The sequence below is a fragment of the Rhinatrema bivittatum genome, chromosome 9 (assembly GCF_901001135.1).
Source record: "Rhinatrema bivittatum chromosome 9, aRhiBiv1.1, whole genome shotgun sequence".
Lineage (NCBI taxonomy): Eukaryota > Metazoa > Chordata > Amphibia > Gymnophiona > Rhinatrematidae > Rhinatrema > Rhinatrema bivittatum.
This window is the reverse complement of record NC_042623.1, coordinates 181,828,985-181,856,335: the sequence shown is the minus strand read 5'-3', so window position 1 is coordinate 181,856,335 and position 27,351 is coordinate 181,828,985. Positions and strand designations below refer to the sequence as shown.

The 27,351-nt window shown below is 46.2% G+C and overlaps 1 protein-coding gene across 3 annotated transcripts in view; it reads right to left on the bottom strand.

Moving 5' to 3' along the window:
* Positions 1-27,351, bottom strand: part of LRCH3 (leucine rich repeats and calponin homology domain containing 3) — a 225,848-nt gene that overhangs the window by 30,049 nt on the left and 168,448 nt on the right. For 2 of the 3 annotated variants that reach the window (XM_029615406.1, XM_029615407.1), the window contains exons 16-17: positions 16,046-16,126; positions 5,394-5,442 (exon numbers count right to left, since the gene is read on the bottom strand). In XM_029615406.1, coding sequence (XP_029471266.1) covers positions 5,394-5,442; positions 16,046-16,126 — 130 coding nt within the window. The remainder of the gene's footprint in view (positions 1-5,393; positions 5,443-16,045; positions 16,127-27,351) is intronic. The other variant, XM_029615408.1, reaches the window with a different exon arrangement.

Genomic DNA, 27,351 nt, shown 5'->3' with positions numbered 1-27,351 from the left:
CCTACATATAGTAAGGTGCCACTCACAGCCCCTCAGTCTTACTCTGTAAAACAAAAACAGACTTTTTTTTTTTTTTTTTTTTTAACTTGCGCTGTCCCTGGTCCTGAGGTTCTGCTCCGGCGGGGGTGAGTGAACTGGGCTTCCCGGTGTCACCCCCGACGCTGCTGCCTGAGACAGGCCGGGTCCTCGACCCTCAGCAGCGGCCTCAACCAGGGGGGGATGGCCCCCTCAGAACCTTCCAACCCCCCTGGGAGGCTCCAGGACGAGGGAGACTGCTGCACCGTCCGTGGCTTCTTCTAAAATGTATTACAATTGTTTTTTTTTGTTTTTTTTTTAACCTAACCAGACTAAAAACAAACCAAGAACAAAAACCCCCTGACTAACAAACACCCAGGGGATCCCAGAGGCTGTGAGTGACCCTGCCCCATCTGCTGGAGACAGAGTAAGACTGAAGGGCTGTGAGTGGCACCTTACTATATGTAGGGAAGCCCGACAAGTTTTGCTCTGTCTCCATCTGCTGGTGCGGAGTCTCAACCCAGGTGTCTGGACTGATCCGGGTACGTACAGGGAACGCATTCTGCTGCTGTTGAGGGAGGCTTTCCACCAGCTCCTGGACAGTCTTCCAGAGGTTCCAGGAGTATTGCGTCGTATATAATAGGTAGGAAGTGATACGGGCTATTAACATCGCCCCTTGGTACACCTTCCTACCAAGTATGTCCCATTCCCAATGGTCCCGGCCCGGAGGGGCGGATGGCTCCAGGAACGTTTCGCCTTCTTGAGGGCGGATTCCACCACCAATGACTGGTGGGGGAGCTGACAACACTCAAATCCAATGGACATCTGGACCAAGTAAACAACACTGGCTTTCCTGTTTACTGGGGACAGAGATGGGATGCTCCCAGATATGCAGGAGCAACTCTTTGAAGATGTTGTGCACAGGCACAGCTACCACCTCTTTCGGAGCATCCACAAACTGGAGCACCTCTCCAGCATGTGATGCCTAGCATCCACTTCCATGAGCAGCTGAAACGGAAAAGACTCTGCCATGGTGAGTACAAACCTCATAAAGGTCAGGTCCTCAGGAGGGGACAGACGTCCCTCCTCCGGGAGAGATGATTCCAAAAGAACATCCTCCGAAACAACAGAGGAGGACTCAGAAGTATTGTCACCCCATGGGTCATATGGGGCTTCATTCTTGCTAAGATCACCAGGGGAGGTGAGTGGAGGACCCATGCTGACTGCCCATGGCCTGGGCCTCGGGAGAATGGGGGGAACCGAAGGCACCGAGGGCATCAATGGCAGCAAGGCACCCGAAGGGCCTGGTGCCGGAGCTGGTAGAGGCAAGATGGGTACCAGAGACCCCAGAAGCACCAGGTCTTCCCCTCCTCAGAGGAGCCTGGAATCAGTATAGCCCCCGAGGGGGGAGGCACCAAAGGCCACTGGGGGACCGAGGAACCCCCGGGCACCGGCTGTGTGGGGAGGATGCTGAGTAAGACATTAAGGCATTCCAGCTGCGGTACCTGGATCAAGGAAGTGGGCTCCAGCATCGGTGAAGGTACCAATAGGCCTGCAGCTCAATGCCCTTAAGGGTGTGGTGCACCGCTGATTGCACCCTGAGATCCAGCTCCTCTTCGAAAGCCGCCGTCGACAGGGCAGGTGGAGGAGAAGCAGGCACCACCAGGTCCTCCCTTGGAATGAGGGGGACCGGTGCCAGGCACCAACATGGGGATCGATGGGGAGCACCTTGGACTACCGGGAACAACAGAGGATGGAGCAAGGTCTCCACGGGGCTGCTTTGGGGGCAGCATGGCTGATGCCTTCGCCGACCCGGAATCAGAGCCATGCCCTGATGGCGACCGGTGACTGTGCTTCCTGGATCTCTGGTGCTCGGCCCAGTCTTTCCTCGGCTCCAAGGAAGGCAAAGAGTCCGACGTCTTGGAGTGGGAGGACACAGACACCGGTCAATCCCCGGCTCCCCTATTGGGAAAAGGAGCCAGAGGAGGGGTGGATACCGAAGGTTTGGTGTCCAAGGGATCCCATTGACTCCGTGGTGTCAACACGCCAGAGGCAGATGTGGAGGGCCTCAACTTTTTGGAGTCGAACAGCTTCTCCATTTTGTCAAGACGAGCTCCACAACCCTTGGGAGTCATCTGGTCACAGAGATGGCAACCCCAAACATTGTGCAATGCCCCGAGGCAGAGAATACAAACTTCATGCAGATCAGTTAAAGATATGGTCCGCGGGCACTGGGAGCACCGCTGGAAACCAGAAGAAGCCATGCCGGAGAGTGGGCGGTGCCGAATGGACACCAACGGCAAAAAAAAAGCCCCGGAACAGACCGCGAAGAAAGAAACTTACCATGTCGCCCCACTGACTGGGGGGGGGGGGGGAGAATCAAAGGAGGACCTCACGCAAGGCGACTAAAAAAAAAAAACCCCCTCTGAAAACAGAGCAGATCTCCACTACCACAAGGCAACTGCTCCGCGGAAAGAAATAGACTGAAGGGGTACCCCGAATGGCTGCAAAGACAGTGGCATGCTCAGTGTGCCAAAGTTCTGATGATGTCACCCATATGTGAGGACTACCATCCTACTTGCCCTAGGAGAATGCCCGCTCTCATAACACATGCCCAGCCACCTCTCCTGGGCGCGTGATGCATTACTTAAATGAGGGGTTGCGCTAGGGATAAATTGTGTGTCCCTAGTGCATCCATGGCATCAGGCGCCAGGAGAAGTGGCTGTGCACAAGTTAGGAAAACGGACGCTCAATTAATGAGCGTCTGTTTTCCTAACCCACTCGCACCACGGGTTAGGAAAAAGATGCTCAATTAATTAATGGGCGTCCGTTTCCTTATCCTGACCGCCAGTAACATTTTTTTTTATGTTCCTTCTTGTGATTCCTCCTACTTAGTGTTGGGACACTACTAATTAGGAGGAACCACAGAAAAGCAGTATTCTTTTTTTTTTTAAGATGGCTTGGAGCGCTGCTAAGTTTTCCATATTAAAATGTGTGCATTGGGCGCACAGTGATTTTTTGCACCGGGGAGAGGGTAACAGCTAATAGCCTCATCTACATGTATTTACATGTGATGAGTGCTATTAGCAATACGCTGGTTTGGACGCATGTTTTGGACACGCTAATCCCTTATTGCATTGGGTGTTAGCCTAGCACATCCAAGAGCTTGTTAGCCTGTGCACTAGGCTCAGCGCATGATATAACATCGGCCTATATGTCAAGATAGTAGTTATGGGGGTATATGTATTTACTTCATGCTCTGTAAAGAGACTGTTCCAAGCTTCAAGAATCGGATCAGCAAACTGCACACACTGTGTGGGGTCCCAGCATACTATCACACGGGTGACTAATAGTCTTCAAGTGCCACACACAATCCTGGTTTTCAGGATATCTACAATGAACATGAATGAGACAGATTTGCATACGATGAAGGCAGTGCTTGCAAACTTGTCTCATGCTTACTCGTTGTGGATATCCTGAAAACCTGACCGGAGTTGGCCATCCCTGTACTATACATTTATTTTACTGTATATGTCACTTTTCAGCATTTCAAAATGGATTACATTCAGATACTATAGTTATTTTCCTGTCATCCACCAAAAAGGGCAAATGCCACCCTCTAGAAACTCTTCAGAAAGACAGAAATGCTAAGATAGTGTGTCTGGTGCACACTATCTTAGTGTGCACCAGAGTTGTATTCGATGACAAAAATTGGATGTACCGATAGTGGTATTAATTCCTCTCTTAGTAGATATACTGTACGGTTAAAATGAAGCATTGAGCATCTGGATAGTGACACGAGTAACAGGTACGCTGATGTGAGATGGATATCAAATGTCTTTTTTGACAAATATAATTTTTCGGAACAATTCTTTGAAACAATTTTTTTTTTAAATTATATTCACTTCGATACAGCTTTTGAGTGTACTTTATAGGTTCATCAATGACGTGTACAAGAGGTTTTGAAAAACTTCCAATCACATTACAGTAAAGTTAAGGTAAGCTTTGTTTGGTCCCTGCTTCTTCTTTAAATGAAGGAAGACAGTGAGGAGCTTCGAGAGATGGCGGCCATGATGAACAACGTATTCAGCGACAAGTAAGTCTCTACTACTCTAGATTGTTTCAAGCAGGATAGTGATTATCTGTATAATTTGCGATTTTCATTAAGATTTATTTTATACTTTATGTTTCTTAAGTACCCTCTAACCCTGAAGCAGACAGAATGTCAAAAAGCTGTCAGTGTTGGGATAATTTTAAAACATCAGTATAATACTGCCGACCAGCCTCTGTGAGCATAGTGGAGCCGCCTGAATGTATAAGTTGTGATTCACTCATTACCGGAATGGTCACAAGAGAGCACTTAATGAGAGATAAGAAAGTTAAGGTTTTAATACTATATACAAGAGACGTTTTAATTGCATCTAAAAAACAAAAAATAGTAAAATCAAAAAATTTCGGAGTGTTCACTTTTGATTAACTTGGTGTATTTATAGGGTCATAGCCCAAAAAAAGTGGATTATAATCCTAGTATACGCAGCACCAGACACACTAACTTAGCATTTGTAAAGTATTCCCCCTCCATTTCTGTCTTTTTGAAGAGTTATTTCCCTGTCCCCAGAGGGCTCACAATCCATCAAGCCGATGCAATACCAAGTGTGAAAAGACATGCATCCAAACTGGGTGCATGTTTCCTCAATGTATGCACATCCTCCTTTCCTGGGCGCCCAATGCTCTACGCAAATGAGCTGCAGGGCTAAAAAGGCCGCACTAGGGAGAAATTGAGAGTCCTTAATGCGTCCATGGCATTGGCTGCCCAGGAGATGTGGCTGTGTGCCGGTTCGGAAAACGGACGCTCAATTAATGAGTGTCAGTTTTCCTAATCCATGCACAGCCACGGGTTAGGAAAAAACGGACACTTGCAAATTGAGTGTCTTTTTTTTTCATGCTGCTTCCTATGGTTTCTCACAGAAAAGCAGTATTTTTGGCTTTCTTGTGGCAGCTTGGAGCGTATAACACCAGCTCCGGGCTGGCAATAACTTTTGCATGTTAAAACATGCACATCGGGTGCATAGTGATTTTTTTTTTTGCATTGTGGGTAGTAGCTAACAGCCTCATCAACATGGCATTTACACGTAATGAGTGCTATTAGCTACGCGTTGGTTTGGATGCACGTTTTGGATGCACTAATCCCATTATTGCATGGGGAGTTATTGTAGCGCATCCAAAACACGCGTTTATCCCTGCGGCAAGCTGAGAGCACTGTATTGCATTAGCCTGTAAGTTTGTACCTGAGGCAACGGAGGGTGACGTGATGCCTGAAGTCAGATTTTTTGTACCCTTTTTTATCATTAGTCAGCCTCTCTTTCCCTACCCCTTACCTGATTGGGAAGTGGGTGAAGCTGGTGAGACGGCAGGTCGGTCATCACTCTGTAGATAAATAAGTATAAGTACAAAGGGTCAGTCCAAAGCAAGAGGTGTGACCAGCTGTGCAAGTGCGACTGGCATGTAAATAATGAAACATGGGAGAAGACACCACATACAAAGGCTGAAGCACACTCCAAGTAAACACTCTTTGGGACAAGGGTAAGAGACTTACCTAGGGACATACGGTTTGGTTGAGGGGATGAACAGGAAGACTTTCTTCCATGAGTGTATCATGATATCCTGATGAAACACCACCAGTTTTACACTCGTGTTTGGATGGACATGTAAATGGGAAATGTGTGCCACCTTCTCTTTCTAGTATCCACAGGAAATGGATGAAGTGTAAAGCGACACACAAACAGCGCACTTGCAATTGCCTAAGAAGGAATAAAGGGGGAACCAGGTGGCATGGCTCTAGTTTAGATTTCTCAATGCTGCCTTTGTTTCTGGGTATCTTGGGTTTGCTTTCAGCTTTACTATTTTCTCCCCTTGTCAGACAACAAAGATAGTGATGAAGGTATAACCAAGTTGACTTCCTCCTGCATGCAAACTGGATTCACGTAAAGGAGTAACCAGGCTGCATTCAGGAGGCTACAACTCCCCAGAAACCTGCTAGGTCAATGTTGTCAGGTTAGGTGGTAAGGAAAGCGAAGAGAATAAAGAAAACACAACTAATGACACAGTTGGCCAGGGGGTAGCAACTACCCTCCAAAAATCATGTGCATCAATTCCAGAAGTAAGACCTAGCAGCACCATGGCAATGGAATGGCTGGGTTCATATCAGCAGGCTACACCTCCCCAGTGCTGACAGGTTGATGGTGCTCAGGTTCCTTGGCAGCCAGATTTTTGGGCGATAACCTAATTATGATGATTTACATTATTACAAAGCAGAGTGTTGGATTAAGGTAGGGAATTTGTTTGCTTATCTAGATTAGATAGTAGTACAAAGAGGAAAATGAGAAAATCTGACAAGCATCTACAGCTGGTACACATCCTTAATACCTGATTCGACTGATGAACAAAATTGAGTTTTCTGTCATCATCAATTATGCTTTAGATCACCCACATTTCTGCTCTGTGAAAATCCATTGTACCTAACAACTGCACATTAAGCCACTATTACAGCAGATTGATAGCAGTATCGAGTTTAATTATCTATAAATCAATCTTACACTAAGGCCTATACAGCAGCACTGCCAATGCCTCGTTAAAGACAAGCTGTCTAGATCTAGGTCCACAAACCCATGACACTTGCATTCCGTGTATCCAATTCTTGATTTATTTAGGATCTTCGTGTACTTATAAAAACAGGGCAAAATTCAGATTGAAAGAAAGCTGAAGGCTAGCACATAAAGATTTGGATTTTAGATTTAATTATTTGCTTTTTCTAAACTTGAGCTGAAGGCAAATTATACTGAGGCATAGTAGGAATTTCTCTGCTGTTGCTGCTTACAATCCAAGTTTGTACTTCAGGTAATAGAGGCTGAAGTGACTTTCTCCAGGTCACAACAAACATCAGTGAGAAGCAGGATTTGAACCCTCACTTCCCTGGTTCTCAGCCTGCTGCTCTCACTACTTTATCTAAACACTTGTGGCTTCTTTTGCTCTGTCCTCAAGAAACTGTTACAATGCCCATTCTTGTGGGATACTCCCTGTCTTCCATCCAGAACACAATATACATATATATATTTTTTTAATATATATAAAAGGAAATGTAATCCACTTTGATGCTGGTGAGAAGGCTTGTGTACTTCAATGATTTTTTTTTTAAATATATATTTATTCATTTAACAAATTATACATCAAGACATGTCTGAAAGGACCAAACACATAATACAAACAATAAGGAAAATTATTGTAAATTCCAGCAGAAAATAAAACCTTCATACCTTCTAACCTACAAATCAAACTCTAATTATATTTAATCCGATGAATAAGACCACAAATATCAGCACTAAATTTTTAGTGATTTTTTTTTTTCCTTATTGTGGTAAATTGAACTTTACTTCCGTTGTAATAAGCAAATGAGATGCACAGCACACAAAAGTGTATGTTAAATTGGAAGTAAACTTGTGCTAAAACAGAAGAACATTTAATTTCAATGGCTGAAGGTGGCAGATATTTTAACTCACAACTCTAACCACTGATTTGAAAACAAACTGGAGGCTCTCTCACCCAGTACTGGGTGACCTGGGATCAGAGTCTCCCACCCCACCTACTGGGGTTGGGTAGTGAGTGGATTGGGTGTTATGTGAGTGGAGGTGGGAAAGTGTTTTATATGCACTGTGATTCCTTGTTTTGCTCAGAGAACTCCTTTCCTTACAGTAGCCTGCAGGTATTCTCTGGACCCACACAACACTAGTTTAGTTTATTACTTGATTGATTGCATTTTCTTACAAGCAGTAAAAGAAAGCGATTAGTAAGACTAATTCAAATTGAGGCTTGGACAGCATGTTCCCCAGTATCCTCAGCAGAAGTGATTTTCTGTCATGCCATCAATCCGGAACTGTTCTGAACTTGCTTCCTTTTCACTATTAAGAAACTAAGGAAGGTGGATGCTGCTACTGGACCTGACCTGGTATTTTATTTAGAAAATTACTACTGATTCTCAGGAAGTTATAAGATTGTAACATTGGTCAGAAAACGACTACTTTGTGCCCCGACTGGTCCTCCTGACATAGTCCCAAATCTGCTAGCTCTCTGCAGTCTTGACTGGAGTGCAGAGGAAGTAGATCTGTGACCTGTTCCTGCTCCACATAACCTAGTTAGAACAGCCTACCCCAAACCTCCTTGGGCACTGGCTAAATAAAGTGAAACTTGTCTAGATAGTGTTAACCTTATGAATACTTGTTATTTTACTTGTTGGCTGTATGAAAATTTAATCTTTTTGTGTTCATTGCTCCAATTGTGTGTTAATACATTTTTCAGTTCATTAGCTGTGTCTTTGCAACCGATTGGTGATCCCAGCATCTTTGTTTTGTATTTTGTCTGTAGGTGTGTTTCTAGGAACAGTGTGACCATTGGACTTTGTGAGCCTCAGTGTCCCTAGAAATCACCAGAAAATAGCATGAAGGCAGAGTACTTGTCCTGAGTCAAACTGAAATACAGTTTATTTATTTATTTATAACTTTTATATACCGACATTCTTGCATTAAATGCAAATCATGCCGGTTTACAGTGAAACAGAAAAAGCAGGAAAAAATTCCTTAGTCGAATACAATGAAACAGCTTAGTTAAAGGAAACATAAAAATACATTTTTACATATACACAAAGGTTTGCACAAAGGGGTGCACAAAGGGGAGAGCCCCCTTTGTCGCGCCCCTTCGGCGCGCGACTCCCGGTGTTGAGGCTGTCTTAACTGTCCGATGTTAGTGACGTCATGTATACATTTATTTATTTATTAAACAAAAGACAGGGATGGGAGAAGCACCGCTGTCTGGCAGAGAACATAAAGATGCTGGGAAACTGTCTCTCTCCTCCCACCGACGGGACAGGAGGGCGAGCCGGCTGCACCAAGCTGGTCAAGCACGAACCCGAACGAACGGCACCGAACGTGGTTCTCCAACACGAGGCCTCACTGGGCAGCGGCACCGAGTGAGGACGGACGGGATTCCCACTGTGGAGGCCCTCGGACTCAGACGGCGAGAGGCCCCCCCATCCTGACGGTTAGCACGAGACGAGGGGCGGGGGAAGCACACGGCGCGTCCAGAGCTCTCTTCCCCCCAGCCCCACCCCCACCCTTTCAACGTGGTGGGGGCAAACAGCGACAAGCTGGAGGAGATTGCCAGGGTGGGAAGGTTCAAGGCCGACAGGCCGTCTAGTGCTGCACGCATCGCGTAGCACTACAGAAAAGGTTAAGCAAAACGGAAATGAGAGCCTAGGAAAGGATTGAGGAGAAGAGCAACACCAACATCGTTAGAAAGGGGAGAAAAAAAAAAAAAATCCCCCCAAACTACAAAGATGGAAGAAAGCATTTTATTTTTATCTCGGTATCTGGAATTCGTTAAGGGGGCGATGTCGCAGCCACCGGGGCTCCTGCTGTAAACGGGATTCGTTTTTTTGTTTTTTTTTCAGACCGGGAGAGATTTTAATGGATGAAAGCTAAGAATTATCCAGTATTATATAATTATAATTATATATATATATATATATATATATATATATATAAAATTTCCGAAAGAGTAAATTACTGATTCACATTTACCCGTTCTAGACCTCTTATGATTTTAAACACCTCTATGATATCCCCCCCTCAGCTGTCTCTTCTCCAAGCTGAAAAGTCCTAACCTCTTTAGTCTTTCCTCATAGGGGAGCTGTTCCATTCTCTTTATCATTTTGGTCACCCTTCTCTGTACCTTCATCACAACTATATCTTTTTTGAGATGCGGTGACCAGAATTGTACACAGTATTCAAGGTGCGGTCTCACCAGGGAGCGATACAGAGGCATTATGACATTTTCCGTTTTATTCACCATTCCCTTTCTAATAATTCTCAACATTCTGTTTGCTTTTTTGACTGCCGCAGCACACTGAACAGACAATTTCAATGTGTTAGCCACTATGACGCATGGATCTCTTTCTTGGGTGGTAGCTCCTAATATGGAACCTAACATTGTGTAACTATAGCATGGGTTATTTCTCCCTATATGCATCACCTTGTACTTATCCACATTAAATTTCATCTGCCTTAAGTGCCTTCTAGGCAAGTCTGCGCAGTTCAAACTGCAGTCCACTGAGGCCCCTGCAGGAAGGAGGGGCACTCTGCAGCCAGGATCATTACAGTCTACTTTCACCATAGGTTTGTTAGGCAACTTCATTAGCTGCTAAAGCACTATATTTAAATCCCACTGTGGTGGTGGCAGCATTTTGATTAGAGGCTTTAAATTATAACGTTTCTTAATAAATCTAGAGACTACCAGCTGATGCAAATCGTCTGGCCCCTTATTATGCTGATAAGCTGCAATGGTTCTTAAGATGTTCTTGTATGAAGTTATACTTTCAACCCAACTTTATAAGATCCATTAAGTAATCAAGCAACTGTGGAATGGCACAAGAATGGGGGTCTATTCGCCATGTTCAATGATAATGAACAAATCTTGTTCACTTATAGTTATATGATCTTAGTGAATGGTTTAATTGCCGCTTGAGAGAGCTAAAGTTTTTGAATTAATTCAATTTCAACATCTAGGCTGTTAAGAGCTAAAGATTAGTTTGGGATGGAAATGGCAAATAAATAAATACTGTTCCTATGTATTGGGTTAAGAGATTTGCTATCAATAGCAATCTGATAGGTAAACTACTGAAAGCCTGTGAAGCCAAGGGAACAAATTCTGGCATGGCCGAAATGGTGGCATTAGAATCATTGCTCCCTTGTCTTTGCTCAATTTGAGAACAGTCCTGGTTAAGAGAATTGGTGGGAATGCATATGGGAGGCAGTTCCATGGTACGATAAATGCATCCAATGCCAGTGCTTGATTGGTTGGTCTCTTGGAGCAATACCGTTGTTGCTTGTGATCAAATGGTGATAAGAAGAGATCTATGGTCGGTGTTCTCCAATGGATGAAGAGGTTCTGTAGCATGTCATCTTTGAGTGTCCACTTGTGCAGTTTCTCGTTTACTAGTGACGGTCCTTCTCCGGGGTCTTCTTGAGTGAACATCGAACTGAAGTATTCATTTAACATTTCTGCCATTTCTTCATCTGTTTCCACCCATTGATCCTTTTCACCTTTCAATTTCACTATACCACTTTGGACTTTTCTCCTTTCACTGATGTATCTGAAAAATGTTTTGTCACCTCTCTTTACCTCTTTGGCAATCCTGTCTTCCGCTTGACTTTTTACTTTCTTGATTTCTTTCTTCATCTCCCTCAGTTTTACCAGATATTCTACCTTGTGATCTTCCCTTTGGGATCCTTTATATTTCTTAAATGCTGTTCTTTTATCTTTTATTTTGTCAGTCACCTCCTTTGTGAACCAGATAGGTTTCATTCTTTTCTTGCTTTTCTTTACTTTTCTAACATTTATATTAGTCACATCAGTAATTGCTCCTTTTAGGTTGTCCCACTGTTGTTCCACATCTCTCATTTTCTCCCAGCCTTCTAGTTCTTTCTCCAGGTACTTCTCCATTTCAACAAAGTTGGTGTTTTTGAAACTCAAAGCCCGGGTCTTTGTGTGACTTCTCCATATCGTATTAGTTATATGAAACCATACCGTTTGATGATCACTGGTGCTGAGGTGGGCACCCACCTGGACATTAGAGACTTTATCTCCATTAGTGAGCACTAAATGAAGTATAGTTCCCTCCCTCGTAGGCTCCATTACCATTTGTTTGAACAGAGCCTCTTGTAGAGCATCCACTATCTCTCTACTACTGTTAGATTCCGCAGAAGGGAATTTTGGATGTCTTCAACCAGATCTGTCTAGTACTTCCATTTGATTTAGAGGCCAGTAAACCATGCCTATAAAAAGGGATGCCCCATCATCTTTTTTTTAGGATGGCCCATAAAGCTTCTTCTTTGCCCCAGCTTCCTTGCAGCTTGGATATAGTCTGCTAGGATATTGTCTTTCCCCAGGAGATAGCTGAGATTTGAATTTTCTTTTCAATCACTAACTTTCAAATGTTCATTGTTTTCTTCCATAGCTGGTAAGAAATTTTTCCTTTCTGTTTGTTTATATAAAACACTGCTACTTGGTTGTCTATGCAAAATTGAAAGTCTTCTTCTTCAGTGAAGTCTGGAATACTTAAAAACCATTATAGACCTGATTTCATTTCTAAAGTATTGATATGAAGTCTTAACTCTTGCTTTGTTCAAAGTCACTCCCCACCCTTGGTTTAAAGAATCCATTGTCAAAATTTTCTGTATTTGCAAGGTATGTATGCTTTAACCTGACACCAGATTCTTTGTTTCTGTTCACCACTTTAGGGAGTCAAGAAGTTCTTCTGTTATTAGAATCTTGTGATTGGAGGTGTTGATTCCAATTGGATTTTTTCAGGTGCCTCTGTGCATGCCTTGAGTCTTGCTAAAGTCATAAACTGTTGAAGACATATTCCCCAATACTTTCATATATCTTTACATTGTAATCCAACTGGTCTGAAATAAGGACTGTATCAGCGTCTTGTTTACTTGCTTTGCGGCTGGAAAGGTAGGCCTTCCTTTTGATCATATCTTCATTTGCACTTCTGAAGTCCAATCTGAGTTGAAACCAAGTTGGATTTCTTGTAACTCACTAGAAATCCAAGGTTTCGTTTTCATGACTTAATGTGTATCTTTTATAGTGTTTCTTTAAAATATACTTGATATTAGCCAGTCTAGGTATGGAAACACTAGCAAATTTTGCTTCCTTAGATGGGTAGCTATAGTGATAGGCACTAGGTGAAAACTTTCAGAGCAGCTGCCAAGCTGAAGGGAAGTGTTCTGTATTGATAATGGTATTCCTGAAGGGCAAATCTTAAGTACATCCTGTGTTTCTTGTTGATTTGAATATGCACATAAGTATATTTGAGATCTAGTGGGGTCAACTAGTTCTGTTGCTAATGAAGTTGAAAGATGATAGTTAATGAAGTCATACTGTATTTCTCCTTCTTTTGAAGGGACAAGGATCTCCAGTTTTCTTGGGGATTAGGGAGCATCTGGAATAAAATCCCTTCCCCTGTTCACCTTGTGGACTGGCTGAATTGCTTTTGATTATAAAAGGGCTTTTAGCTCTCGGGTTAATACCTTCAGTTATAATTTTAAATGTTGATAAGAGGGTTTTGAGGTGAAAGGTTTTCAAAATTCAAGCAATATCCTTGATGAATGAATTTTAACACCCATTTGTCCGTAGTGATGAGACTACTGTTCTTTGAAAATTTTTAGCCTGTCCCCTCTACTTTTATGTTTAGAAATGAGTTTTGATCATATTCTTTCCAAGAGTTAAAATCCTGCTGAGTCTGTCTTTGATGTTGTTGGACCTGACCCCTTTGTCTTGGTTGTAATTACTGCATTTGCTGTAGTGGTTGCTAAAGCTGTGGTAATGTTATCGAATGTTGTCTATAATATGCATTAGGGATGTAGCTTCTTTTGTGCATGTAGTAGTAAGATTTTCTTTGTGTGTTCTGTCGATACTGTTTTTACGAGGAAGTATACATTTATGAAGCAGATGACAACTGAAGTGCTGTGGTTTGATTTTTTATTGGCTTCCACTGTTTTGTTAATTTTGTCTCCAAACAATTTATCTCCCCCAGATAGGATATCTACTGACTTTTTAGGGATATCTTCTCCAATACCAGATGCCTGGAGCCATACTAGTCTTCTGGACACTATGCCTCATGCTAAAACTATCTTGAAAAAACTGTTCTAACAACTAACAAGGTAGCCCGTGCCTTTTTAGGTAAAGCAGCTTTGACTAAACCTGTCCTCATTCCTGGCCGTGTTGTGAATGTCATGGCATACCTGGAGACTCCGACTAACTACTCCAGTCCAGTCATCCGATCCAGGCTGCTGTTCCTTCAAAATCTGAAATTTTGTGTTCTGAGATGTCAAGTGCCTCTGTCCTGCCATCAAGGGACCAGTTTCTGCAATACCCCCCATACAAGCTGCACCAGTTTCTGCCATGCCTCAGTACCAGACTGAGCCAGCTTGCTCTCTGGAAATTCTGCTCCAGATAGAGCCTGGATCTATGGCTCAGCACCAGGTGGACTCCATTCTAGCAGCTCCTGTTTTGTTGTAAACTCCAAGACCACAGTCCAAGCAGCCTTTACAGTCTCCAGGACCTGGACCATGCTGCCTGCAAAGTCAATGAGCCCAGTACTTGCTGCTCCAGTCTTTGCTCTTCCCAGAACGGACCCTAACCCTGTTATACTGGGTGATACCCTGCTCCAGGTGGTATTCATAGCTTCCTAGCCACTGTTTGTATTTGCAGCCTCCAAGCTATTGACCACTCACTTTACAACTTCTCCGATGCCATTACCTGCTGGCATTACAGCTAAAGCTTCTGCCTTTGCCTTTCCTGCCCTGTCTGGCCTTGCTCGGTCCTCCTTGTGGGCCTTCAGTTCCAGCTCATCTTCCTCATCTGCCTTGCCTCCACGTTTCAGTTCCTGCCTTTGGCCCCAGGCCTGGCCTCTAGTTCCAGTCCCCGGCCTGTCCTTCAGTTCCAGCCCTAGTCTCCTGTGCCAGTCCCCGGCTCCCAGCTAGTTCCCTTTGCTATCTTGCCTTGCTTTTCTTAAAACTGATCTTATTGCTGACCTGGACTGTCTCTGGCCTTGACATTGCTCGTTTGTTGCCTGCCCAAACCTCCTGCTTGGACCCTGATTTCATCTGTTCACTGCCTGCCCTGACCCTCCTGCTTGGATCCTGACATTGTGTGCTCACTGACTCCTAGACCACTTGCTTTGACTTCATCTGAACTCTGCTTGTCATGTACTACTCCCTGAAAGCCCTGCTGGCCACCAGAACCTGTGGGCTCCACCCAAGAGGGAGGTGGCAGTCAGGAAGACGACCCTGTCCTGCTTTGCCCTAGAGTCTGGCCTTGCCCCTGTTGGGAAAATCCCCCATCAAGCTGATTACCCACTCCATGACAGTTTGTCTTTGGTCCATGAAATAAGATACAGGAAGCTTACGAGCCAATTTTAAAAGGTCCGCGCACATAAAAATTGGGGGTTACGCGCAGAAGTGCCGGGCCAAGTAAAAGGGGTGGGGCGTGGGGTGGTCTGGGCAGGCACCATTAGATGCTGTCCCAGGGAAGCATGCACCAGAAGCTGGCCGGCATGCAAAGTTTACTTCTGTTCCAGAGGAGCAGTAAGTAAATAAAAATAAAAAAAAATCAGGGATGGTAAGAGAATTTAGGGGTCAGGGAGGAGAGGGGAAGAGGGAGGAAGTTCCCTTCCAATCCACTCCGTTTTATGGTGTCGATGGCTCTGCACCATTTCTGTCTCTGTACTGATGACTTACTCTTTGATCTTTCTGAAGTGGAACTACCCATTGATGGGGACCTTCTTTTTTTATGATGTTTCAATCCCCACATTCTTATTGTACAGGCTGCAATTTGAATTATCATACTCCCATCCCAATCTATTGGCTGTACTGGTCTGCTGAAGCCATTTTGTGCCAGCAATTTTCACAAAATTTAAATGGGGTTCTTCCATTTCTCTCTGAAAAAGAATTGGTTTAAACCATCTGGAATAATTCTTTGACATTCGGATCTTTTGAAGTTTCTCTTCTGGGATTTTTTAAAATTACGACTGAGGTAAGAGTCGTTAACTGTTTGCAAAGCAGACAAAACAAGATTGAAGGACAAGCGTGCGGCAGCATTCGTGTAGGAACACCTGCTCATACCTTGAAGATACAGAACTTTCTGGGCTGGGAGAGAGAGAGAAAGGACGGACAGTGCGCCGTAGGATGATGCCACCCAACTTGTGTGGCTGCTTTGTTGTACCTGTCCATGGAGAAAAGGCTTTAAACCTTACCAGAAAGCTATGGAAGAATCTGTCCATTTGCTGCTGAACATGGGCACATGGCCTGAGATTACAGTGAACTGCTCATCTTGAACAAAGAGATATTAAGGGGAAAAAAAACCTCATGCACAGGACAAGAGACATTACAACAGCGATTATGCACATGCTCTTCACCTGTTTGTCTCTCTTCGGCTTCCTTTTAACGGTATTGGTGTTATTGTCAACCTCAAAGATAAAATGAGGCTCAAAGCCATTCTGTTGAGGACAGCAGAAGATGAGAAAGGAAACAGAAAATGAAATAAAGCACAGAATAAGCTGGAGGAAGGGTAAAGAACAGCAGCAGCAGGATTAGAGAAGCTAAGAAACCCCTGCTCTCTCACTCCTGTGGTTGTGACAATACAGCAAGCTGGTTAAAAAGGATTATTTTGTGTTCATCCAACAGTTTTCCTTAAAGTCAGCTATAAAATTCTCTATATGTAACATGTTAAGAAGGTTGGGCCAGACTAGCTAAAAGGGTCAAATGGAAGTGTTTAGCTTGTAGCATCTATGCATTGGTTTTCTAATCCTTCTAAGATAAGAACATGCCATACTGGGTCAGACCAAGGGTCCATCAAGCCCAGCATCCTGTTTCCAACAGTGACCAATCCAGGCCATAAGAACCTGGCAAGTACCCAAAAACTAAGTATATCACATGCTACTGATGCTAGTAAGGTAGTAAAGGTCCTAACCTCTTTAGTCTTTCTTCATAGGGGAGCTGTTCCATCCCCTTTATCAATCAGCACAGCCTTCTTTATTGAGAAGGAAAAAGAAAACTTAGGACCTTTGATAAAAATGAAGGGACAGAAGTTATTTTCATCAAATCTAAATTGATTTGTAAAAATGGATCTGTGCAAGAGATAGCTTGGTACTCTGGTCAATTGTTTCTTTTAACCATCCTTCTATTGTTCGGCTTCCCCTTCCATAAACACTATGAACAATCTGATTTCTGTAAAGAATTGGTTATTTTCATATATTTACTTAATATTTGCCTTGCGTCTAGAACTTAATTTTTTTTATACAATTGCCTAATTAGATATACATTATATTTTCACTGTTTTGAAAAGGTTTTTTTACTTCTTTTCAACACCATGCTTTATCAGGATGAGATTTCTGATTGAAATTAGAAGTACATAGTGGAAATATTCTAAAAGATAATTTGGTGCTACAACAGAAAAACTGTGTGACCTGGGAAAGGCAGAACAAGTGAGACTATGTTTGTGTGGTTTTATTTTTTTAATTTTTCTGGAATGACTTGGGAGGGTTATGCCTAGTTTTTCCCCAATATATGAATGTAACTGTCTATACCTGTAGAATCATTGCCTCTTGGGTATAGATTTTTTTTTTTAATTTTGCCACCTTTTCATAAGATTAGACCAAGTGCTGAGGATTCTCAACCCTGACAGCATGAATGCTTTGGTAATAATGAAGCAGTGATAGGGAAATGGCTTCATATGCAAAATAAATAGTGAAATTTGCCTTGGAATCTACTACTGAATTGGTAATCAAGGATTTTTTTTTTAAGGCACATTGTTCGCTAGATATTTATTTTATTAATCCTCCCAGCATTCTCTTTCTTTATGTTAATGTTACATGAATTGCTTTACCTGTATTAGATAGCTGATAATTAAAATTTATTTATAGCTAGTGATATCTCACTGCTATGAAACATTTACCATTGTTTTCCCTTTCCTTTATAGTTTTTTTTTTTTTTTAAATAGATATGGTATACTAGTGTACATCTAACTTTGAGGATAAATGGAGCATGCATCTTTGTATTTATTTCCTTTTTCGGAAAGCACAGTTGCTTACCTGTAACACGTGTTCTCCTAGGACAGCAGGATGGTAGTCCTCACATGTGGGTGACGTCCGATGGAGCCCGGCATGGAAAACTTTTGTCAAAGTTTCTAGGGGCTTTGACCGGCACACTGAGCATGCCCAGCATGCTGCTATCTGCACGTCTACGAGAGGTCCCCCTCCAGTCTCATAACAGAAAAATATGAGCAAAAAAATTAAACTGTAAGGAGAACCCAACTCCATTGGGAGGCGGGCGGGATTCCTCAGGACCAGCATTCTGCTGTCCTAGGAGAACACCTGTTACAGGTAAGCAACTGTGCTTTCTCCTAGGACAAGCAGGATGGTAGTCTTCACATATGGGTGAATACCAATGGGCACAACTGTGGTGCTATAGATTGGCAGGGGACTGTCTGGCTCCCACCAGGGGCAGAAAGCAGGAAGAGTTGGGTTCAGGTCTGGAACAGATTGCGCAGGACAGATTGACCAAAGGCACTGTCCTGACGCCCATCCTTGTCCAAACAGTAATGAGCAGCAAATGTATGAAGAAAACTTCATGCTGCGGCCCGGCAAATCCAGACGACGGGGAGGCATGAGCCGCGTTAGGACAATGTTGAGGTCACAGTATGCAACAGGAGGTCAAAGAGGAGGCTTCAGCTGGAGCAGGCCCCTCAAAGTGACCTACTAAAGGCTACACCGATACGGGAGTACCAGCAACACCTTGATGGTACGCACTTACAGTGCTGAGATGGACCCTGACTGAGCTGCTTTGAAGCTCAGGATCTGAAAGGTGCCACAAGTAGTCCAGCAGCTGGGGAAGGGGGCATGTGAATGGATCTAAGACATGTACACCAGACAGAGAATCTTCTCTTCAAACTACAGGACTTCCTGGTGGAAGGTTTCCTGGAAGCCACCAACTCCTGGGAGACTCTGTCAGAGAGAGCTAAGGGCTGAAGGACTAAGCGCTCAACATCCAAGCTGTTAGGGCCAGCGCCCGGAGGTTCGGGTGGCGCAGGATGCCCTGATTCTGCGAGATCAGATCGGGCGCTGTCCCCAGCTGGGTGAGGGTCCTGACCGACAGATCTCGCAGGAGAGGGAGCCAGACCTGCTGGGGCCAAAAGGGTGCCGAGAGGATCTTGGTCTCTCTGTCCTGTTGAAACTTCAGCAGCGTTTTCAAGAGGAGCAGGATAGGAGGGTACGCATACAGCAGGCCCCTCCCCCCAGTGGATGGAGAAGGAATTTCAGGCCAGATGTCTGCTTCCCCCCCCCCCCCCCCGATGACAGGGAGCAGAACCTGCTCACCTTGTGATTGTGTGAGGAGGCGAAGAAGTCCACATCTAGTGTACACCGGAGAAACAGCTCGACTGCTACCTCCAGGTTGAGGGACCATTTGTGTATTTGGATGGAGTGACTCAGCCAGTCCACCAGCATGTTCAGAGTCCCAGGCAGGTAAGTCACTCACAGCGACATCCCCTGCGACAGGGCCCAGGTCCATACCTGCACCGCCTCATGGTAGGAGGAGGAATGAGCCCGTGCCTCCCTGTCTGTTGATATACCACATCACCACCGGTTTGTCTGTCCAGATTCGGACTTCCTTATGCAACAACCGGTCTCTGAATGCCCATAAGGCGTAACGGATCGCTTGAAGCTCCAGGAAGTTTATTTGACAGCGGGCTTCATAAGCGGTCCAGAGACCCTGTGTGTGGATGCCGTCCACGTGGGCTCCCCAGCTCTGAGGAAAGGCATCCGTGGTGAGGATCACTTGAGGTGGAAACCCCTTGCTCCAAATTGGAGAGGTTTTCCCACCAGGACAGAGATGCCCGCAGAGGTTCCGTGACTGCAACATGGGTCTTGAGGTCTTGAAAGGCCTGCTGCCACTGTGACCGCAAATTCGATTGAGCCCTCCGCATGCACAAGCGGGTGAGAGGGGTGACATGGACAGAAACCGCCATGTGGCCCGATATATGGAGCAGAAGGCGAGCAGTCACCTGCCGGCTGTTGTGGACGAAGGTCGCCAACGAGGCAAGGGCAAGAACCTGATCGCAGGACAGAAACTCTTTTGCTTGCACTGTGTCCAGTCTGGCTCCTATGAAGTCCAGTTGAGGAGACCGGTAGAGGTGAGACTTTGGGTAGTTGATCACGAACTCCAAGGCTTGTAGAATCCGCACTGTCAGGGCTAAAGCACCCAGTGCCCCTGTGCAGGAATCGCTCTTGACTAACCAGTCTTCTAGATATGGGAAGACATGCACCACCCGATGTCTGAGATACGCAGGCACCACCACCAGGCATTTGGTGAATATGTGAGGGGCTGAAGCCAACCCAAAAGATAGCATACCACGAAGCAGAGGTACTTTCTGTGGCCGGGGAAAATGGCTATGTGAGCATAAGCTTCCTTAAGACCGAGGGAGCAAAGCCGATCTCCTCAGAGAGACCATCTTGAATTTTTCTCTTGAAAGAAATTTGTTCAATGCCCTGAGGTCAAGGATTTATTTTATTTATTTATTTAACAGTTTTTTATACCGACCTTCATAGTAAATAACCATATCGGATCGGTTTACATTTAACAGAGGGTATAACTGAAGGAACAATTCAGGTAAACAATAAATAACCATAGATAGGAATAAGTCAAAGTTACAATCAACGGGAGTCAAGAACTTGGAAGCTTAAAAACAAGCTGGAAGGAAGATAAAGGCAAGTATTAATTATGAAAGATACGATAGAGAGAACGGGTTAAAGCTTGAAAGTGCTTTAACCTGGAGGTACCAGAGTCCATAGTTCATGAAAATAAATGCCAAGGCCGGATGAGAGTGGAAGCCATTAGTGATTGTCTGGAGGATCGGAGAAGGCTTGGTGGAAGAGCCACGTCTTGAGTCTTTTTCTGAAAGTTAAGAGGCAGGGTTCCAATCTGAGGTTTGCAGGGATGTTATTCCAAATAGATGGGCCTGCTATCGAAAAAGCTCTGTCTTTGGTCGTGGAGAGACGTGTGGCCTTAGTCGGAGGAAATTGTAGAGAGCCTTTGAGAACCTCTCTAGTTGGTCTGTTAGAGGAGTGGAGTTTGAATGGGATTTTCAAGTCGAGTTGAAGTTGATGATGGATGGTTTTGTGAATTAGGGTGATTGATTTGTATAGGATTCTAAAATTTACTGGTAACCAATGTAGGTTACTGAGGATGGGTGAGATGTGTTCACCGCGGCTGGTGCTGGTCAGCAGTCTCGCTGCCGCATTTTGTAACATCTGCAGTGGTTTGGTGGTAGATTTGGGGAGGCCTAGGAAGAGTGCACTGCAGTAGTCTATTTTGGCGAATAGTAGCGCTTGTAGGACTGTCCTGAAGTCCTGGAAAAATAGTAATGGTTTAAGACGTTTTAGAACCTGTAGTCTGTAGAAGCAATCCTTGGAGGTTGTGTTGACCATTTTCTTTAAGTTTAGTCGATTGTCTAGTATTGCCCCAAGGTCTCTAACATGCTTACAGGTAATGTGAGAATTGCGAGGTGATGGTGGCGGAAAATTGTTTTCATTTGAGGAGATGAGGAGTAGCTCTGTCTTTGAGGCATTGAGGACCAGGTTTAAGCTGTTAAGTAGATTGGTGATGGAAAGAAGGCAGTTATTCCAATGGGTAAGAGCTTTTGAGATAGATTCTGTTATAGGGATTAGAATCTGCACGTCGTCTGCATACAGATAATGAATTAAGTTGAGATCCGATAACAGTTGGCAGAAGGGGAGAAGATAAATGTTGAAGAGGGTTGGAGATAAGGAGGATCCTTGTGGTACACCTACGGTTGAATTTGTTAGGGGAGACTCTTTGTTGTTGATTTTGACCTTAAAAGTTCTATTGCTGAGGAAGGACTTGAACCATTTTTGGGCTGATCCAGAGATGCCGATATCTGCTAGGCGATCTAGAAGGATGGAGTGGTTGACTGTATCAAATGCCGCCGAGATGTCCAACAGGACTAATAGAAAGGAATGTCCCTTTGTCTAACCCCATTAGGATATGATCTGTAAGTGAGATGAGGAGGGTTTCCGTGTTGCGTGCTTTGCGGAAACCATATTGCGAAGGGAATAGGATATTTTGGTCCTCTAGATATTCAGAAAGCTGGGGGTTTACCAGTTTCTCCGTAAGTTTGGCAACGAATGGGAGATTAGAAATGGGTCTGAAATTCGCCAGAACATTGGGGTCTAAATTATGTTTCTTGAGGAGGGGCTTGAGAGAAGCGTTTTTTAGACTGTCTGGGTAACTTCCTTGAGTTAGAAGGCCGTTGATGATGCTTGTCAGAGGTCCTGAGATCGTGTTCGGGATGAGAAGCAGGAGTTTCGATGGGATATTATCAGCCGGATGGCTAGAAGGTTTCTGTTTTTTTAGGAGGGATTCGATCTCTTTGGTGGAAATATATTCGAAACTGTCGAACTTGGGTCTACTAAGGGAGTTGGAATTCTCTCCTGACTTGAGAGGTGTAGTGTTTGGAGGGAGGAGGGCGAGGGTATTTAGAGTTTTCTGTTGAAAAAATGCAGCGAGCTCATTCGCCTTGGTTAGAGCTTGTTCATCTGGAATAGATGGAGGGGTTGATTTAGTGATTTGTGTTACATAAGCAAATAGGGCCTGGGCATCGTACTGGAAGTGGTGTATTTTGTTAGCATAGTATTCCTTTTTTTTTTGTAGAATAGAAGTCCTGTAGTGATGTAAGAATCCCTTAAATGTTGAGAGGGTAGATGTGTTAGGGGTTTTGCGCCATCTATTTTCTTTATGTCGCAATTCCTGTTTCATCTGTTTTAGTTCGGAGCTGAACCAGGGTTGATTTCCCTTTTTTGTTGGATTGATTGTTTTGGAGACTAATGGGCACCATTTGTTTGCAACTTGTTCAGTAATCTTGTGCCAGGAGGAAAGGGCTGAGTCAGGATTAGATTGGTCTAAGTTAGAGAGTTCTTTGGAAAGCTGCTCACTAAGTATCTCCGATGGACATGCTTTCCTGAATTGAATGGTAGAGAGGTGCGGAGAGGAGAGTGTCTGTTTGCATGTGGAGAAGGAAGATTCAATCAAGAAATGGTCAGACCAAGGGATAGGGGTACATGTGGGTTCTGTTGTGCAAGAGAAATTGGAGTTGATGAATATTAGATCCAGAGTGCGTCCAGCTTTGTGTGTGGGGCTGTTGATGGTCTGAGTGAATCCCATTGCACTGAGGGTGGTGAGGAGGGCTTCGCAGTTCGCAGAGCGGGGTATAGCGTCGGTATGGAGGTTGAAATCACCCATAATCATTGTTGGTAGGTCTCCGTTAATATGTTTCACAATTGATTCTATGAGGGGGGAGGGGTCCGTTTCTAGAATTCCCGGGGGAGCATAGACTAACAGTATTTGTAGATGTTTTGATTTGACTAACCCCAGTTCCAATTTGGAGTCAGTCTTGATTGTATGTGCGGTCAGACTGAGTTCTTTCTTGGTGGCTAGAAGAAGTCCGCCTCCTCTTTTTTTGTGTCTGTGGAAGGTGAAAATGTCATATGTATGGATAGGTAGTTGGTTGGTTAAGGCGATGTCAGAATTTTTTAACCAGGTTTCTGTGATGGCACAGATGTCTGGGTTGGAATCCAGGAGGTAATCATTGAGGATGTGTGTCTTTTTAGTTAAGGATTGTGCATTGAAGAGGGTTACTGAGAGTAGCGTGAGGCCTAGCAGTTGGTTCAAAGGTGAAGTCATGATTGGGATAATTCTTTTTTGTATGACGTTGGTGAAGTTGGTTGAGGGGATTCTTCTTTGATTGTGGATGATTGGGATGTTGTAAGTGTACATAGTGAGTGGGATTCTGGAGGAGGTTTAGACTGGGAAACACTTGGAATGAATTTGGTAGCAAACTGGTGAAAGTCTGCAGTAAATAGAAGAGATGTCTGAGGATGGATGAGGGAAAGGTGTTCGTCTGAATGATGAGAGTCCTGGATGAATGCTGAGGGTGGCTGGATGAATGATGAGAGTCCTGGATGAATGCTGAGGGTGGCTGGATGAATGATGAGAGTCCTGGATGAATGCTGAGGGTGGCTGGATGAATGCTGAGAGTCCTGGATGAAGATGCTGACGGTGCTGGAAAGAAAGCTGTGGTGGCGTGATGAGTGCTGAGGATTTTGTATGAGTGCTGAAGGTGGGTGGAGGAATGGTAGGGAGGACCTAAGTTAGGAGTTGTAGAAAATTATTTTTTTTTTTTCCTTTATTTGGATCTATTCTGGGTCCTCCTCCTTTGGCCCCAAAAGGCCGATGCCGAACGCGCGGGGGGGCCGATCTGGGTTGATGGAGAAGCGTGGGGTGGCTGCGCAGGTGGAGAGTAATTATGGCTGCCACTTCGAGGTACGCTGTTCTGGTGCGGGTCTGGTGCGCACGAAGGGGCGCACAAAGGGGCTGGCCCCTTTGTTGCGCTCCTTCGGCGCGCGACGCCGAGCAGGTCGTCGGATTTTAAAACCCCCGGCTTACCGCTGATGTGCAGGTAGGTTCCCCAATCGTGTGCTGTTTCTCTGAGAGGGGCGGAGCGGAGGAATCGGCCGCGTGGCCGGGGCTGGAGCCTCGGGGTGCTGGGCGTGTTTTTAAGGCCTTGCCCCGACGGGCTTCAGCGCCGGATGCGCAGGCCTAGCTGCCTTTTGTTTCGTGTGCGGCAGGAGCAGCGATCGCGCTGAAAGAGGGAGCCGAGCAGGGCGTCGGATTTTAAAACCCCCGGCTTACCGCTGACGTGCAGGTAGGTTCCCCAATCGTGTGCTGTTTCTCTGAGAGGGGCGGAGCGGAGGAATCGGCCGCGTGGCCAGGGCTGGAGCCTCAGGGTGCTGGGCGTGTTTTTAAGGCCTTGCCCCGACGGGCTTCAGCGCCGGTTGCGCAGGCCTAGCTGCCTTTTGTTTCGTGTGCGGCAGGAGCAGCGGACGCGCTGAAAGAGGGAGCCGAGCAGGGCGTCGGATTTTAAAACCCCCGGCTTACCGCTGACGTGCAGGTAAGTTCCCCAATCGTGTGCTGTTTCTCTGAGAGGGGTGGAGCGGAGGAATCGGCCGCGTGGCCGGGGCTAGAGCCTCGGGGTGCTGGGCGTGTTTTTAAGGCCTTGCCACGACGGGCTTCAGCGCCGGATGCGCAGGCCTAGCTGCCTTTTGTTTCGTGTGCGGCAGGAGCAGCGATCGTGCTGAAAGAGGGAGCCGAGCAGGGCGTCGGATTTTAAAACCCCCGGCTTACCGCTGACGTGCAGGTAGGTTCCTCAATCGTGTGCTGTTTCTCTGAGAGGGGCGGAGCGGAGGAATCGGCCGCGTGGCCGGGGCTGGAGCCTCGGTGTGCTGGGCGTGTTTTTAAGGCCTTGCCCCGACGGGCTTCAGCGCCGGATGCGCAGGCCTAGCTGCCTTTTGTTTCGTGTGCGGCAGGAGCAGCGATCGCGCTGAAAGAGGGAGCCGAGCAGGGCGTCGGATTTTAAAACCCCCGGATGGGGTTTTAAAATCCGCAAGCCACCGTTCCTTTTCGGAATCAGGAACTACCTCGAATAGAACCCTTAGCCCTGCTGAGGGAGAGAGACCAGCTCTACTGCGCCCACGGCTAGAAGGGCAGAGAGTTCAATTTGAAGTATGACCTGCTGGGCGGACGAACCTCATGATGGACATGGGGGAGAGGTCCCTGGGAGTCAACTGAAGTTGAGACAGTACCCCTGACGGATAATGGTTAGGACCCATCAGTCTGAAGTGATGTCCTCCCAGCGATGGGCAAAACCAAGGAGCATGCCTCCCACTGGAGGATCTGGTGTCAAGGGGTACACTCGACCGACTCGAGCCCCTCGCCGACAGTCAAAAGCCCATAGCCAGAGTTGCTGGGGCGCCGGCTGGGGCCTAGGCGCATGCTGCTGACCGGGGCAACCCTTGGAGCTAGTGCATGGTGTGTGAGCCCGGGAGGCCAGAGGATAATACTTCCTCTGCCTATAGAAGGGCTTCCGAGATCCCGGCCTGGAGGACTTCTTGGGGCATCAGAAGCACTAGCGGAGAGCTGTTGAAGGGTATCATGACGATCCTTCAATTGCGCTACCACACCCCGGACCTTATCCCCAAAAAGGTTGTCACCTGTGCAGGGGAGGTCAACCAGCTTCTCCTGAACCTTTGGGGGAGGTCAGATGCTCTGAGCCAGGTCATGCTGTGGGTGCCGATGCCTACCGCAGCTACGTGGGCCGCCGTTTCAAAGACATCATAGGTGGATCGCACCTCATGCTTGCCAGCCTCCAAACCCAGCAGTACGATGGCCAAGAGCGCCTCCTGTTTTTGCTGAGGTAGACCCTCTGTGAGGTCCTGGACTCGCTTCCAGAGGTTCCAGATGTACCAAGTCATGTATAACTGGTAGGCGGCAATACAGGCAACCAGCATAACGCCCTGGAAGACCTTCCTGCCTAAGGCATCGTGCTCCCTATGTTCACGCCCCGGGGGGGGGGGGGGGGGCAGAAGCATGGGTACGGGAGTGCCTGGCTTTTTTCAAGGTGGACTCCACAACCACCGACAGGTGGGGTGGTGCCACTTCTCGAACCCCACTGCTTGCTGTACCAAATAGGTGGCATCTGCCTTCCTATTGAAAGGGGAGATAGAGATCCGATGCTTCCATATCCGAAGGAGGAGGTCCTTGAAGAAATTGCATATGGGAACCGTAACAATCTCCTTAGGGGCGTTTATGAACCGGAGTACTTCCGGCATCTTGTGTCGCGCATCCTCCTCTGTGAGCAATTGGAAGGGGATAGCTTCAGCCATGGCCCTGACAAACCCCGCGGACAGATCCTCAGGAGGGGGGGGGGGGGGGGGGGGGGGGGGGGGTGACAGAAACTTTTCCTCAGGTGAAGAGGGCTCTGAGAGGAAGTCATCTGAGTAGTCTGAGGAAGACTCCATGGAATCATCCCCCCAAGGGTCGTAAGGCCCTTCCTCTTCACTATGGCCAGCGCATCGGGAGTGAGGCTCGTGAGGGATATCAGCCCTGGACTCCAACGGCTTCAGAGGCCTTGAGGGCACCATGGGAATCGATGACTCCCCTGGCATAGAGGGGGCCAGAGGCCGCGGGAGGCTGGAGGTACCCAGTAAGGGCTTGAGGAACCGAGGCCTCAGGAATACGGCACTGGCCGTATCTTCCTCGGAGGACCCAATGATCAGGATTGTTCCGATGGAGGGTATAAGTGGCCGTTGGAGGATCGAAGCCCTCTCGGGCAACAGTTGTGTCAGCAGGGCACTTAAAAGGCCATCCAGACGCTCCAGCAGGGGTGCTAGGATTGACAGTGGAGGCTCAGGCACTGGCATGGGGGCCGCTCGATGCTCTGAAGCACCCTGAGCACAGCTGTCTGAACCCTGTGGTCCAGCTCTTCCTGAAAGTCTGATGAGGCCAGGACTGAACGAGGGGGATGAGGCATCACTGGCTCTTCCTCGGGTCTCTGAGGTAGCATGGTGCCCGGCAAGATATTGGTGGGGAATGCCTGGAACTCCTGGGGGCATTGGAGAATGGGGCCTCCGATGGCCGGGGTTGCTTCGGTGGCAGAATGGCTGCCGCCAGTACCGAATCGGAACCGGAACTGTGTGCAGATAGTGACCGTGGCGGTGTTTGCAGGATCTCCCACGGTGCTCAGCTTGGTCTTTCCCAGTGTCGAGGCAGCGGAGGACCCCGATGTTCAGAATACCGGTGAGATCATGGAGGA